Below are 16,573 nucleotides of genomic sequence, written 5' to 3' on the forward strand. Positions count from 1 at the left end.
CTGAACAGGTTCCCACCCTCTGTTTTGACAGCTGTTCGTCTGGGGCCTGGGGGCTGCAAGGAGGCGAGTAGGTCTGCCTGGCCTGTGTACAACTCCAATGTGAGTCCAGGAGCTGCCTTCCTCAAAGGGCTTCTGGCCGTCACCTCCCACAGCCATTTCCACCCGCCATTCTCTCCTGTTAGCACATTCCGATCCTCTGCCACTTGCTTTAGAGTTCGGTCTCCGGCTCCTTGGGCCTCTCCTCAGAGCCTGGACACCAGATGGAGGTGGAGTGTGGGGAAGCGGCAAGACCCAACAAACAGACCAAACTCCCTGAAACGTATGAAAATAATGTTGATGCTCTACATACGAGGTCCCTGGGCGGCCCCTCCTACAGCATGAAGGGCAAGTCCATGTTCTTCTCACCAGTGCCCACATAGATGTAGCCACAGTTCTTGGTGCCCGGAGCGTGGTAGAAGGTGAGGCCTGGCCAGAGCAGGCTGCGCAGCACCACCAGGGCGTTGCCTCGCTCCATCTGGATGCTCCAGGACCCTGGGGAGGAAGTGAGGCCTGAGTGCTCAGTGTGCAAGGCCCCAGCTCCCTGGGCAGCCAGGCCCAGGTGCTAAGGGTCCACTCAGAAAAGGGAAGACAGTTTAATTATCCCGGCACTTTACTCCTCCTGATTGCCTTTTAGCCATTTCACTGTTCATTAAAACCACTTCCAGGGGGAGGGCAAAGGAAATGAAAGGAGGTGAAACTCAAAAGGAGTGCATTTTGTTCCTGTCAGCAAGTCTAGTTAAAGGTTGAGTGGGGGAGGAAGCTGAATCCAAAGGCAGAGGGGATTGGAGCCTGTTTGGGGAGACTTTCTCCCGGCTCTGCTAGGGGTAATCACCAGTGACCTTCAGTCCTAGTGCAGTTTCCCCCACTTGCTATTTTGCTCTCTCGTACCCAGTCCCAGAAGCCTCTGCTCTGAGATAGATTAGACCTGACCAGGGGCTCACGTAGAAGTTTGACCATTTCAGGCCTGAAGCTCAGTAGCCCTCTCTGGCTGCTGGTAGACTGGGCGCTGGTGGCGGGAGGGGACTTGGGCTACAGCTAATGAGCCTTTGTCTACCCTGGGTCCTGCCCTGGTTTTTGCTCCCCAGACAGGAGCGGCCCAGCCCAGGGCTGAGTTGTGCGGCCATGAGGACTTGGCGGGAAGGACCTGATCCATCTCCAGAACCGAGGGAGGGAGCCGCTGTGTGGGAGGAAGGAGCCTGGGAAAATCGCCTCTGGATGCAGATCTGGAGCTTCTATTCCCCTGCGCACCGAGGCCCCTCCCGGGCCCAGCCGCAGCTCAGCTCCAGACCCTGCCAGAAAGGCAAATGCTTTGAAGGTTTTGGTGTTGGACCAGCCAGTGATGCACTGAGAGCTGTGCTGAGGCCTTCATCGGCTGCCAGCTCAGCCTGGCTGCTTGGCTCCTGCTGCCCCAGCTTCCCACAGGCCTCCTCCAACCATGGCCCACCCTGGTCACTCCACACCCAGCAGCCTCGCAGTTCAGTCTCCACCCACCAGGGGCCACCCTGTATCCACCCTGACCACCAGGAACCCCTGGCCCTGACGGCAGCTCAGCCCTGCTGAGGGTGCCGTCACCTGCCCAAATCCAAGCCAGAGCTTTCTGGTGCATGTAGGTCAGCTGGCCCTGGCCTGCCTCAGGAGAGGCTGGCGGGGAGCCCACCACAGCTCTGTTCAGAGGCCTGCACCAAGGGCTGCCACCCATGCAAGAGATGATGAAGTAGAAGCTACAGGGATTCCACTCCCCTAGGCCCACACAGTGCTGGCCAGACAACATCAAGAAGAGTTCCCCCTGGGGGACCCGAGCTCTGGCTGGGGCACTGCCTAGGAAGGGGGACGGGTGCTTTCCTGGTCAGGGAAAGGGAGTATTTCCCGTGGCTCCTACAATTTTCCTCTCTGAGCACCTGAAGTCCTCCACCTCCCAGACCTGCCCCAAGAGGCCTAAGGCCCTGCCTGTTGCTTTCCTAGTCAGTCATTCAGAAAACATGTCTAGGGGTAATGGGAGTGGGACAGGCCAGAGCAAAAGATTCCAGGGCACTGCATTCAGCCTTTGGCCAGAAGCACAGACCCCAGGAAGGTACATCCCTTAGTCACCCCCACCCAGTGCCCAGAGCATCATCTGGGGACCGTCCCTCCCTGTCGTTGCTCACAGCCATACAGTCCCCTTGAACTAAGAAAGCAGGCTCTGCCCACCAGGGAGGGCAGCTTGCAGCTGCCTGAGCCAAATGCTGCTCTGAATAAATGGGTCCTGGTGTCCTCCAGCCTAGACCACTCATCGGTTCACTATTGCCGGCATCTTTTCTTTTTCTTTCTTTTTTTGCCAGCATCTTGGCACACCCTGAGCCAGGGCTGGGTCCCAACCTTACACCAACCTGCCCATCTAGGGTTTGGCCATCTCTTTCCTTTAGCAGTTGAGGGGCCCAGGCTTATTAGCAGGGCTCCCCGCACTCCCACTCCAGAGAGCAAGGAGAAACGGATAGGGATGCTAGAGAAATGCAGTGACCCCACGGGGGCAGGGGAACAGCAGCGCCAAGCAGGCGGAAGGGTGCTGGCCAAGTGTGGAAGCGGCATGTGAGGGGCCAGCCAACAACACTGCCTCCCTCCCTCCCTTGCATTCCTGTCACACTCCTGTCCTCCTCTCCTTGTTCCTGGCTCAGCTGGTTGCCCAGGAAACACACAGACTCTCAACGTGCCAGGAGTCACGTAGTGTCTACCTGGGAAGCCAGGCACTTGCTTGTCACCTTCACCCACTTCTCTTATTGCTGGAAAGGCTGGGCCCAGCCAGCTGCTGCTGCCTCTGCCCCTCTGGGGTTCCAGGAGAGGCAGCCTGCTGTGGCCCTGGTGTCTCAGTTCACAGCCCAGTCTCCCCAAAGCTCCCCTCCTGCCCCCTGGCACCCACTCCGTTCTGCAAGCTGCTTTTAGAGGCTATGCTGGGGAACGAGCCGGTAACCAGGAGCAGGGCCTATTGCAATCTGCAGCAAGTCCTGGGTGCCCAGAGCCCCAGGCTCTCACCCAACTTGCTAGTGCGGAAACCTCAGGCGAGAGTATGCTTCTCTCAATTAAATTCTCCTGCCCTCCAGGAAGAAAGGCAGCAAAGCACTGAGGTTCCGTTGATGGGGACAGTGGACCAGGCTGGGGACCAGGCTGGGGATCAGGGCTGTCTGGGGCAGCAGGTAGCTTAAACCCCTCAAACCAGCACATTACAACTTGTCTCAGACACAAAAATAGGCATGAGGTTCCGTCTCAGAGCAGACACCACCAAGGACCACAAGGTATGGTCAAACCCCCTAGAGCAGCGGTTCTCAACCTGTGGGCCGCGACCCCTTTGGCGGTCCAACGACCCTTTCACAGGGGTCGCCTAAGACCATCCTGCATATCAGATATTTACATGACGATTCATAACAGTAGCAACATTACAGTTAAGAAGTAGCAACAAAAATAATTTTATGGTTGGGTCACAACATGAGGAACTGTATTTAAAGGGCCAGAAGGTTGAGAACCACTGCCCTAGAGGTTGTGGGGTGGGCAGGGTCCTAGAGAGGAGGAAGAGCGCCCTGTCTGATTGGTACGGTCAGGACCTGGGTTCAGAAGGCCGAGCACCTGTTAGCCAGGCTTCCAAGGGACTGGGTAGGAGAAGCCACCTGTATACACCCCCAAGAGAAGGCTGATCGAGGGTCCCATGTTCCCCACAACTCTCCAATGTTCCTGACCCCTTTCTCCCCTGTCCCCGCCAAGGCCTCCCCAAGCACCACCACCACATTTTTAAAGGCTGCTTTCCAGGCAAGCAGGCCCCTTGCTGCCCTCTGCTGCCTGAACTGGGCATTGCTGCTGAGGGCTCTCGTGCTGGAGCCTCGGCTCCCCCAGTTGAGAGAGGTGTCAGCTCCAGTGCAGAGTGGAGCAAGGAGAGAAGCCCTGCCCTCCACCCCTCCCGCTCTGCTTCCCTTGCTGCTCTGCCTGCCCCTCTCTGCACAGGACACTGACTTCATTGGTGAGGCACCTTCTACTTTACATTTCCACTTCTCATCTGTTTCATTTATCTTTCCAAACCTCCATGAGGCAAGGATGGTGTCTGTCTTGTTCACAATGATGTCCCCAGTGCTTGGAGCGTAATAGCTGCTCAGTGGCTATTGCTGATGAAGTGAAAGGTTAAGGAGCATGGACTGGCAGGGAACTATCTAGAAATCTGGCCTCCTGACCTGGCACTCCGTTTCCCCTGGCTGCAGCCCAAACTCACAACTGTTAGCTGTTTGCCTGCATCCACCAGGAGGATGGTTCTGCTCCCAAAGCTACTCACTCCCACAAAACTGCAGACCCAGGGCACGACAGGACAGCTCAGCAGGGCATCCTGGCCCCAGCCTGGCCCCGGGCTGATCTCCAAACTGACCTCCAACCTGTGCCAGACCTGCTCACAAGTGACACGAAGTCCCCTGAATGACTGCCTCAGACCCAGGAAGGAATTAATGATCTTTCCTGGGCAGGAAGTTCCATCCTGCCTGCCAGTGCTGGTGTCCCAGGGAACTCTTCCTTGGGCTGCCTCAGCAGCCCAGCCCATTCTCTGCTGTCTGCCTGGCAGAGAAGCCTCCCAGCAGCTCCTCCTGCTCTTTAACTGGCAGATAAGGGAGGGAGTCTGGGAGCGAAATCAGTGTCCGCTCTCCCTGACAACACTTCCATCCTACACCATGGCCCCCACCAAGCCGTCGTGAGAAAGGACTGGCCTGGCTTCCTGGAGGCTTCTGATGGTGGCTTTGGGAGGAAGGGAGCTGGAGGCCCAGAGCTGTGAGGTTTCCCAGGGTCAGTCCAAGAGCATCCCTCCCCTCAGGCCCACACACACAGGAGATGCCAGGAGCCCTCAACTCCCAAGGCCCCGGCACTGAGGAAAGAGCGACAGGCTGGAGTGGACTGGGATGTGAAACCATCAGCTGATCCTTCAGCCCTGAGGTCCACCATTAGAGCAGAAGGTCTAGGGCCTCAGGCCACTGCTACCCACTCACCTCCCAGGCCCAGATCCTGTACCTCCCAGGGGCCTGATAAAGTCACTTGCTGACTGGACATAACAGGGTGGCCCCAGCATCCTTTAGGGAGACCCCCAATGCTCCCTATCTTATACCCCCTGCTGCAGGGAGACAGCTGCCTTCTGTGTCCCCTTTGCCCCAAGCGGCAGGGCAGACAGGGCTGGTGGGATTCCCATAGGAAGACTGTTGGACCCCCACAGCCCATCTAGCCAGCTTTGGTCTTGACTGCAAAGGCCCTAGCACCCTCCTTGCCCTCCCATCGCAGAGGAAGAGGCTCTAAGGGTGGGAGGTACTCTCGTGCTAGCCCCTCTGATCACCCAGCACGATGGGAACGGGGCCTCACCCACTGGCCCTGGCCATCCAGCTGCAGGTGAGAGGGCTGAGAAGTCAGCACCAAGCAGGGCTTTCCAGGCTCACCTTGAATTGGGAAGTGGGGCTGCTGCACCCAGATTAGGGGTATTAACAGCACTTTTCTCCCCCACCCTTCAGCCCCTGGTGCTGGGTCCCACCATCACAACATTCCTGGCTCCCTTTATCAACCATCCCCCCCAACCCCCTGGGATGTGCGGCTGACAGCACAGAGTTGGAGGAGATAACTGGAGTCTGGAAAGGGTGTCTCATGGGTGAGAAATGCCCCAGCCCCTATAAACCTTTATCTCCCCCACAGGTCCAGGAATCCCTTTCCATGCCCAGGGAGGCTTGCCTCGAGCACCCCCATGTGGCCAAGGCCAGCGTAGCCATTCTTTGCTGGCAGCCCTTACCCACTTGGGGCCCACTGCTGGCCCCTTGGGCATTGCAGTAGCTCTGAAATGCCTCCAGATCTCTGGCTTGCCACTTCTCCATCCATCCGGGCACCACTCCCTTATTATCACAGACCTGTTCACAAGACACCAGAAGCCCCTACTGCCTTGATCTAGGCCTCCTACCCTTGGCCCTCTAGGCCCTCCTAGGCCTGCCCACCTCTAAGGCCTTTTTGCCACTAAAAATATATCAATAAGTCCTGGCCAGTATGGCTCGGTTGGGAGTCGTCTCCTGTACCAAAAAGTTGTGGGCTCTGTCTCTGGTAGGGAGCATGCAGGAGGCAGCCACATCAATGTTTCTCTTTCCCTCTTCCTTCTTCTCTCTCTGAAAAATTAAAAAAAAAAAAAAGAATACACACCAAGCATATATATATATAATATATATATAATTTTTATGTGAATTCTTATGCGTTCAGCACTGTTATAATTATTTTGTGTTATATGTGTTAACTCTTAATTCTCATAACAACCCAGTGAGGTAGAAAATATCATTATTCCCCTTTTTAAAATGAGGAAATTGAGGCACAAGGCAACTGAGGGACTTATCCAATGTCACACAACTAGCAAGTGACAGATTCAGGATTCCAACCCAGGATGTCAAATTCCAGAGCCCTCACCTTAACCACTACTGCCATCCCACCTCCACCCTGAGTTCCAGCCCAACTGGGTGCCTCATTGCTCCTCAAATATAGTGTCAGTCACCGGTGACTGGTTGGGCGCCTAACATGTTAAAAGGAAACACCATCGCCCTGACAGGGAGGCTCAGTTGGAGCATCATCCCATGCACCAAAAAGGTTTTGGATTCGATCCCCGATCAGGGAGCATACAGGAGGCAATGTGATGTTTCTCTCTCACATTGGTTTCTCTCTCTCTCTCTCTCTCTCCCTCTCTCTCTCTCTCTCTCTCTCTCTCTCTCTCTCTCACACACACACACACACACACACACACACACACACACACGCACACACACACACATCAGTAAAACATATCCTCGAGTGAGGATAAAAAGGGGGGGGGGGGCACCATCTCCTTGATACCACAGTTAATGCCAGAGTCCTGAAGTCTCCTTCTCTGACACTGTGGCCTTGGGTTTAACTCTCTGAGCCCCTGTTTCTTCATCTATAAAATGGGGATAATAACAATATCTACCTCTTAGGTTGGCTGTGAATCTTAAAATGAGAGAAGGTATAGAAAGGGCTGAGTACAGTGCCCAGCACACAGTAAGCAGTGCCTCTGCTTTTATGTTGTTGTCATCATTGCCATCATCAACAACAAATCCCTCCAGGTCTCAGCAATGCAGACGTGCAGACAGAAAGAGTTAGAGGCGCTGAGTCAGTGTCTTGGGTGCGCCCCAGGTTGCCCAGAGCCTGGCACCTGCCCTGGGGTCCGGCATCCAAGCAAGAGCATCTTCCCAGGCATGTACTCAGGTGATGGAAATGGGTCTCTGTGGCCCAACCACCCGAAGGTGCATGCCTGGGCCAGGTGTGTCCCGAAGCATAGGAAGGCCTCTGAAGCCGTATGTTTTAAGATTTAAAAGTCCCATACACGCAGCAGGAGGCAAATATACAGAACTCCTATCCTTAGCAGGGGACGCTCAGTCAATCAGCACCTACGTATTGAGCACCAGCTATGTACCAAACACCGGATCTAACCCCAAACTGACAGATGGATGGACGTCTCTATTCAAGATTGATATGAAAATCAGGAGACACTGAGAGACTTCTTGTCTGTGAAGGCGTATGGAAGACAACCCTTTTGTGTGCAAACATTTACCCACTGCTTCCTAAGAGCTGAAACTTGTATTGGACCCTGCGGAAGCCCCACACTCAACCATTTCCTACCCAGGCTTTGGTCCCACTCTCAGAGGAGAATGGCAGGTGCATGGCCTCCTGCTCTGGCCTGAGGGCAGATCCAGGATCCTCCAAGTAATAGGCTATTACCTTTGGGGATGTCATGCTCCAAGGAGTCCATGAAGTCCAGGGAGGGGTCTAGGTCTGCCTTCTCAAGCAAGGTCTTGTTCTTCAGGTCAACTGGCTCCCTGAAGTGGAAGTAGGAACTGAGCTTCTTCGCTTCAGACAAGGTCAGTCCTAAAAAGAGGTAGCAGGTGGGGAGGGAACCCCACAGCTCATTTCCTCTGTGCATGGGGGACACGTGGAGGAGCTTGCAAATGACTCAGACAACTACTGACAGAACTGAAGGGAGAAGAGGGAACAGTGCTCCCTCCACCCAGATTTGGCCCAGATCCTGCAATGAGGAGAGACCAATGAGGAGGAAGGCGGGAAAAGGCAGGGAGGCCAGACCCACGGAAAGACCTGAGAGCCAGGTGGCCAAATGCTCTCCCACCCGCAGGCAGAAACGAGGCAGGGCCCAGTGACTGGGTCCGCCATGCCAACCACCGATGCCAGGTCACTGGACACATCCTCCCAACTGATGTGGTCACGGCTGTTGCTTTTCTGAGGAGGTGGGCAGTTTTGCTCAGACTCCCACATGTGTGTCTGACTATGCTTGGGAAGAGATGCCCTCCTGCCCGTGAGAGAGGTGCCACAGAACTCACCTTCAAAGGTCCGATTGACATGGGTGGGTCCAAAAGGGCTCTTAAAGAGGGCGCCCCGGGGGATAATGGCCACCGCCTTGTCGATCTGGTCAATGATGGACACCAGGCGGGTCTCCTCCTTGATCCGGATCTGAGGAGACAGGAGACAAGCCTCCCTGCCAGGGCCCTGTGCCCACTCACCCCCGGTGCAGGGCCCTCTGCACAGCCATCCGGCCTGGGTCACCACCGTGCAGATACTCGGTCCATGAGAAATCATGCTGGGTGAGCCCTCCCTCTCCTCCTATCAAGATTTTCTTTCTTTTTAAAATTAGTAATACATTAGTAATACTGGTGGTGCAGTATTTAAAACTAGAAAGAAAAAAAAAGCCATCTCTCTCACCCCATCCCTCGTCCCCCAATTGCCCTCACTGGGGGCAGCCACAGTTAATGGTTTCTGTACCCTTCCAGAAGCATACCATCTTGTCATCAGATTTAAATGTTAATTATTTTGCCTTTTGAAAATATAAAAGCGATCATGCTTACTGTAGACTACTTGGGTAATCAGAAATATTTTGTAGTATACCTGAGAATTAAAAGCATTCATAATCCTACCTCCTAAAGATAATTAGTGATAACATATTGGTATACTTCTTTCTATCCTTTTTTTATGATATATTTAAAGCACAATTAGAATCAGTTTCTATAGTTTCATATCCTACTCTTTGACTTGACAAAGCATCACCCCATATTATCACATCTTTATGCCGATGAGATTTGGTTACAATCAATGTCAAGGGCAACCCTGAGCAAAAGGTTCTCATAGAGACGTTGGGGAAAACATGTCACCAAGGGCCCCCAGAGTCACTCAGACCCCATTTCCCGTGGGCTACCAACTGGAATTCTTTACAAAGGGGGAGATGGAAACTAATATTTAATAAGTGTCTAGGCTAGGGGGTTCAAAAAATGTCATCTCATTTAATCTGCACAAGCCTGGGGAGCAAATACGATGATCCAAATTTTACAGAAAATAAAACTGTAGGGAAGTTAAGTTTGTCAGGTGGGAAGGGGTGGGTGTTGGACCCAGGCTTTGGGCATCACCTAGATTCAAGTGCAAAGACTGTGTTTTGAATTCAGGGTTTGTCTAGTTTCAAGACTTGGGCTCCTTACTTTTTCGACCTGGCTTCCACTTCCAGGAGTTGGTCATGCAGACAGACTGCATACTGTGGAAATGGCGTATGTACAGGATCACTGCTTGTCCAAGCCAAGCCTTGGAAACCTCCATTTCCATGAAAACATCACAGGTTAAATTATGTTGCATCACACATGGTAAAGAGTGGGGAGGAGCTTTAAGGCACTGATATGGAAAGATCTCCAAAATGTATTGTGGGTAAAAAATGCAAGGTGCAGAACTGTGTGTATAACATGCTGCCATTTGTTTTGTTTTGTTTGGAAGATAACAAGAGAATATGTGGAGGTAAGGTATTTGCTGTCTCAGGTGACAGAGCTTCTCACATTTAAACATGAATTTGAATCCCCTGGGAATGTGCTAAAATGCAGATCCTCATCCCCCATTCCCCATTATTCTGCATTTCAAACGCCTAGAGCAGGGGTGGGCAACCCCTGGCACGCGTGCCAAATATGGCACGCCAGTAACTTTTGCTGGCATGCGAAACCCTCTCTTATAATGTTCCATTTACAATTTTTTCTTAATATCGACCTAGTAGCTTGTGCATATCTCTGAAGGTCACAAAATATAAACCTGATGTAAAATCTGTCATCAGTGATGCAGCAGCAAAAGTCCCACTGATAATATCAAACGGAGTCATAAAGTTTTCTGTCCGATTATTAGTGTACATGTATACATTAAAAAATAAATGTATTTTTCATCATCATATACTGTGTTTTTGTCACTCGAATGAATTTTATTATTTCTTCAAGGTTCTTCACATGCGTACACCTTAAGAGATATCAAGTAGGCGTAACATGTTCTCGAAAAATTAGGGTTGGCACGCAGAAGAATTTTGAGTCAGAGATTTTGCTGGTTTTGGCACGCACTCACAAAAAGTTTGCCCACCCCTGGCCTAGAGCATAGTAATGTGTCTGACCCAGGCTGCACTTTGAGTGGCAAGATTTGGACACACACATGCAAAACGGTTACATTACTGTCCCCCAGGAAAAGGACTGGGTGACTGGAAGACAGCACTGGGAGGGACACTCTACTATATTCCTTTTTGTACATTTGAATTTTGAACTATATGAATGTATTATCTAGGAAAACAAAAATTGGTACAAAATGTAAGAGCGTGTGCCCATGCCCTTACCCCAGAGCTCAGCACAGACCCTTTCTTCCCTGCCCCTGCCCCAGAGCCACGCTGTTGCTCAGGGGGGTGTTGTTATGTTGTTGTCACCGTATTTCTATTGGGCTGGTTCTGGACGCCCCCGCCCTCTTCCCTCAGGCCCTCCTCCTCTCATATCCACTCACCACTATTTCTTCTTCAAAGACCTTATCACCGTCGTTCGTCTTCTGCAGCTCGGTGTATTCATACTCATGGGAGGGGTCCCCCATGAAGCGGCCCTTCACCACAGACGTCTGCGTCATCATCTCTTCTGTGGCAGGAGGCAAGAGGCTCCACTCCATGCAGTTCAGGCTGCCGACAACATCCACAGCACCCTGGTTTCCAACTCCCCCTCCCACTCGGGCTTCCTGCCACCTCCTCTTCTCCCAAGGGTGAGGCCCAAGAAACACTGCTGGGAGTCACACCTTTCCCCTTAGAAGCCCTACGTGTCTACGGTGCACCCCACCCCCATATGTGATGCAAATTCAATTTTATTTTTTTAAAGGTCACAAAAGGTCCCTGTATGCTGAAATGCCAAGAGATTCTTCCTAGATATCTGGACTATGAGATTCCGGATGAGTTCTGGAAGCTGAATTTTCCTCAATTACAGGTGCCTCTGCTTTGGCGGGCCCCCCTAATTCATGCTCAGTCTGCCTACTGAGTCCACAGCACAGCCATCTGCCCCGTTCCTCAGGCTCCAGGACCTCTCCTCCTTGGAGGTCTCCAGGAGCACTAGCCAGCCCAGTCCCTTCTTTCTCAGTTCCCGAGGGGAGAGGACATCCTCCCTCCCCTCTCACTCAGGCCCTGTGTCCCCAGCCTGCTCTCTGCTCATCTTTTCTCCCTTCACTCTCTATGGCCTCCTTCTGAATTTAAAAACTTCTCCACTTTCTCTCACAACAGCCCTCAAATCCATGCCCCTCTAGAAAATGCCCTTTCCTAGCCCTTCCTCCTCTGCCCCAACTCTGAACAATAATCTCAGAACAATGTGCCCTCTGGGAGTCCTCCTTCCCCCCACTTTCACCCTTTGTCCAGTGCTGCGTGATCTCTGCCCTCCCCCCACCACCACCCCAAGAAACTGCTTAGGAGAAAGTTATCCATGGGCTGCCCTGAAAGACAACAAATGCATTTCCATTCCTACTTCTTTTGGTTTTCCTTCTCCCTGCTCCAGTGCCTTAAGTATTTCCAGGGATCTATTCTCACCCCTCTTTTCCCTCTGGAGTCTCACCCAACTGGCTCCCGAAGCCCTAGCTAGTGACTAATCAGTATCCAGAATCCAACCAACCAACCATCTCTCACAACCTCCACTGCTTTCCCCCGGGCCAAGGCATCGTCTACTCTTGCCTGGTTACTGCAGTAGCCTCCTAACTGGCCTCCCAACCTCCATACTCACTCCTCCTGGTGTTAAAACCTAAGCCAGACCATGCGTCTGTGCAGAACCTTCCTATGACTTCCCTTTGGACCAAGTCCTTGCAATGCCCCACAAGGCCTGCGTGATTGTCTCCAGCCCCTACTTCTCTGACCTTATTTCCCACAATGCCCCTTCCTCACCCCTCTCTAGCCACAGCAGCCTATATGGGTTCCACAAACACACTAAGCACACGCCTGCCTTAGGGCCTTTGCACTTGCCTGGAATTCTTTTCCCTCCAATAAGCACATAGCTCACTCAGTTGCTTCAGGTCTTCCTCAAATGTTGCCTTATCAGAGGCCAGCCCTGACCACCTTATTTAAAGAGGTAACCACTCCTGCTCTCTCTATCTCCTTACCACTTAGCACCAGCTGACAGCAATACATGCTTATTTGTTGTCTGCCTCCCTGCACACACACTATAATGTAAACTTTATGAACACAAGGACTTTGTCTCATTTACCAATGAATTCCTGGTGCCTAGATCAATGCCTGGCACACAGTAAGTGCTGGAGAAAGAAAATCTTATGGAATAAAATGAAATGAGTCTCAAATCTCTATCTTCAGTTCGAATTTCTCTTCTGGACTCCAGATCTGTACTTTAATACACCTCCTTACCACTCTGCCCCCCAGGCACCACACACCCAATTCACTAGGTCTTCCCTCCTTTGATTCGATCAGCTTCTTTTGTTGTTGCAAACTGTGGGGAACCGATATAGGGTTGAGCGTCCGACTGACCTGCTGGCAAAGTCACAAACAAGTCCCAGCTTAGAGGGCTCAGTCCTCTTAGCATAATTAGGCTTGACCTTATAACACTCCCCAGAGCTTACCTGGGAAGCTAATGGGCTGAGGGAAGTGCAAGAAGTGTAACTACTGTCAAAACAGGTGAAACTCACAAGAACTGTGTAACTATGGTAACCACTGCCTTGTTTACCTCTGACTATAAACTGTCCTCCAGCCTGAGCACCGGTGCAAGTCCTTCCTCTTGAGTTGGACTTACCCGCCTGGCCCCCCAATATTCCCAAATTATCTCATGTCATTTGTGTGCGGCTCCTCTTCCAGATCCTGAACCCTGAACCACACGGGACGTGGAGGGAAACATTTACAGCACTAATCCTAACCCAAGGATATTTTTCCATTGATAGAGAGAGTGAAAAGGAAGAGGTGTGACAGAGAAAGAAACATTGATATGAGACACACACATCGATCAGTTGCCTCCCACATGCGCCCTGACCAGGGCTGGGGATCATGCCTGCAACTGAGGTATGTGCCCTTGACCGGAATAAACCCAGGACCCTTCAGTCCACAGGCTGATGCTCTATCCACTAACCCAGACCAGCTAGGGCTGTCCTGCTTCTTGAATTCTCCCCCAGTGGGTGGCATCAGCTAGAAGGAGTCAGCTTTGACCTCTTCTTCACCTCCCCCAGTCACAAATCCTGACAGTTGTACCACTTAAATCTAACCCAGGCCCTCTCCTCCTCAATTCCCTCAGCTGGACACTACAATAGATTTCTAAATGCTTACCCGCTTGTGGCCATTCTGCCCACTCAGATCAAAGCAGGCTCTTGCTTATAGCCCTTCCATGGCTCCCCCTAGCCTACAGATAAGGCTCAGACCTCTCGGCTTCTCCATCCAGTTCTACATAACACCCTCTGCTGCCACTGTTATGCTTACCGACCTGCTGTTCCCCAAACACTCCAAGCCAGCTTCAGCCAACAAGTCATAGCTGTTCCCTCTAACTGGCATGCCTTTTCCCCACACCTTCCTGAAGATCTGGTCATCTTTCAGATGGCAAAGAAGTTACTTCCGTAATGATCTTCTTTAACTGCTCTCTAGGGCAGTGATGGCGAACCTTTTGAGCTCGGCGTGTCAGCATTTTGAAAAACCCTTACTTAACTCTGGTGCCATGTCACATATAGAAATTTTTTGATCTTTGCAACCATAGTAAAACAAAGATTTATATTTTTGATATTTATTTTATATATTTAAATGCCATTTAACAAAGAAAAATCAACCAAAAAAAATGAGTTCGTGTGTCACCTCTGACACGCGTGTCATAGGTTCACCATCACTGCTCTAGGGGAATGCCCACCTTGTTCTCCCTTTGTGTACAACTCTATTCTAGTTTTGCCCTGGCCAGTGTGGCTTAGTTGGTCCCATGCAACAAGAGGTCTCTGGTTCAATTCCCGGTCAGGGCACATGCCCAGGTTGTGGGCTCAATCCCCGATGTCTCTCTCTCTCTCTCTCATCAATAAAAACATTTTTAAAAAAAGAAATAGCAACTCTATTCTGGTTTTAACACACTTTTCTGTAATTGCCAGGTTACACATCGGTCTCCCTCCCTAAGATGTGAATAACTTGGAGATGGGGTTGGTCTCAGCCCTCTTTGTAACCCCAAGTCAGGATGCATCCAACCAGTGCTGGATTGATGTGTGGACAGATAAATGAAGTCCCCAACTTCCTGCGCCTAACAGACTGCTTTGTAACACTGAATCCCCATCAACGCTGGGAGAGTCAAAAAGCAGCGGCATGGTCCTGAATGGTGGTGTCCAAGTAATTTTCCCCATTTCTAAATCCCTTTCCTCCCATTCCACAGTCCTTCGCTACTTCCTAGGGAGCCTCGGGCTGTGAGACACTTCCGCGGAAGATGGGCTCTGGATATGCTTCCAAATAGCTCCACACAACCCCTGGGGGGGGGGGGGGGAGCTTCTGACACTTCTCCAAATTCAACTCTTACCAAAGCCAGACACGCCCGCACCAGGCTGCCCCTGGCTTCTAAGCCAGGTCTCCATTATCCAGCAACTTCCGCCTCGCTCTGCCTGGGTCCTCGGCCTAGAGCCCTAGACTCTATTGAAAACCCACCCGTCTCTAAGTTTCCCCGCGTCCCTTCGCCCCAAGCATAGCAGTGTCCTCCAGAGCCCCGCCCTCAGACCGCGTCCACCCACTTCCCCGCCCCTCGGGTCCTCCCCGCTCCGCCCCCCCGCCCCACCCCCCGCCCCCAATTCCCTTCTCTGCAAATCCCATCTCCACCTGCTTCCTTGCCCCGTAGCCCCCGCCCCTCCGGTTCCTACCACCACCCACTCTTCCTTGCAGGCCCCCAGTGGCCCTCCCTTCCGTATCGCCAGCGGCCTCGGCCTCCACCTGTACAGTGTCTTGCGCGGTGCAAGGTGGTCCTCACTCAGGCCCTGCGCGATGTAGTAATCGGCCACGAGGCCGAGGATGCGGCCCCAGAAGAGCACCCGACTGTAGCGATAGTCGCGCTTAACCAGCAAAAGGGACGTGAGCAGCGAGGCCCGACGGTCCGGGCTGAGGCCCTGCCCGCTGCCCGACGCCAGCTCCAGGGACAGCAGGAGACTGTCCGCGTCCATGTCGGCAGCCGCTCGGCTCCACGTCCTCCCCGTTGCTAGGGGAAGCCGTCTCCAGGGAGACCCAACGCCCCGCCCTCCCCTCGGGCAGGAAGTAGGGTTGCGCCCAGCCAGTGGTCCTGCCCTTCCGGGGCCTCCGGCCAGCCCTGCTCCCCTCGGAGCCATCCAGAAGCCTGGGTACTCTCTAGCTCCCGCCCTCTTCCTTTCCCGAGTGGTGACAGATGTGCTCAATTCTCCCGGCATCCGCGTGGTTTCCCCTAAAACAGTGTGAGGTTAGCGGTCCCAGTGCAGCCCAATTCTGTAGATATGCTTGCCTTTCCCGAGTCCTTCCATATCGTTTACATTTACTGAGGCCTCACTGTAACTGTAATGGGGGCTTGAGAAAAACAACACAACAGTGACGCCAGCTGTGTTATTTCACTTCAGTGATGTCCTTCTTGGCCTCAGTTACCTGTGGAGAAAATAATTTCAAATGCTCTTGGCACTAAAAGGCTAGGCATCTAAGACAATCGCCGCCAATTACAGGTCTCACGTGATGGGGTCCATCCATTTCACTCTCTTCAACCTTCAGATGCCTCTCTTTACCCCTTCCTTAGTACTATTCCACCTCAGCGCCAAAGAAGACCGAGGCAATGGGGCAAGGCATAAGGTGCCTGGGGTGAGGGGTTGAAGAGGGGTACAAAGGGTGACATTTACAGACTTCACTTTCCCATCGGCTACCACCTATGTACCTACCTGGGCCCCACAGCAGTTGCTTTTCAGCCCAAATGGTAGCAACACACGAAAGGGCGGAAGCCCACTGCAGCTGGGGCTCTTCACCTCCTGGGCTAAAGACTGGCTACTTCTTCACCCCCATCTCTGGAGGCCCCAGCCAAGGTCAAACAAACAGGTGCCTTAGCAAGCTTGTTGTCGGGGAAGGTGGGATTTATTGTTAATATTAACTAATCCTTGCAGGGGGGAGGTGGACGAGGTGGAAGAAGGTATAGAGGGGACAAGTGGTGATGGAAAAAATAAAATTAAATAAATAAAATTGACATAACATACAAAATACCTATATATATGCACACACTGATCTTTTAATTTCTGAATT

General features: G+C 52.3%; 1 protein-coding gene across 1 annotated transcript; it reads right to left on the bottom strand.

Annotated features, from left to right (window-relative positions):
• Positions 1-319: 319 nt before the first annotated feature.
• On the bottom strand, positions 320-15,692 carry RSPH9 (radial spoke head component 9). The gene is made up of 5 exons (XM_059701584.1): positions 15,260-15,692; positions 10,861-11,026; positions 8,400-8,529; positions 7,786-7,932; positions 320-531 (listed from the first exon to the last, which is right to left on the bottom strand). The coding sequence occupies exons 1-5, from the start codon at positions 15,646-15,648 to the stop codon at positions 371-373; spliced, it is 993 nt and encodes a 330-aa protein (XP_059557567.1). The 5' UTR covers positions 15,649-15,692; the 3' UTR covers positions 320-370.
• Positions 15,693-16,573: the final 881 nt, after the last annotated feature.

The sequence above is a fragment of the Myotis daubentonii genome, chromosome 6 (assembly GCF_963259705.1).
Source record: "Myotis daubentonii chromosome 6, mMyoDau2.1, whole genome shotgun sequence".
Classification (NCBI taxonomy): Eukaryota; Metazoa; Chordata; class Mammalia; order Chiroptera; family Vespertilionidae; genus Myotis; species Myotis daubentonii.

Coding starts and splice junctions, on each gene's coding strand:
- RSPH9 (XM_059701584.1), bottom strand. CDS start 15,648: ATGGCTCCGAGGGGAGCAGGGCTGGCCGGAGGCCCCGGAAGGGCAGGA. Junction 11,027..15,259: donor CCGCGCAAGACACTGTACAG/GTGGAGGCCGAG, acceptor TGTTGTCGGCAG/CCTGAACTGCATGGAGTGGA. Junction 7,933..8,399: donor TGTCAATCGGACCTTTGAAG/GTGAGTTCTGTG, acceptor ACCTCTTTTTAG/GACTGACCTTGTCTGAAGCG.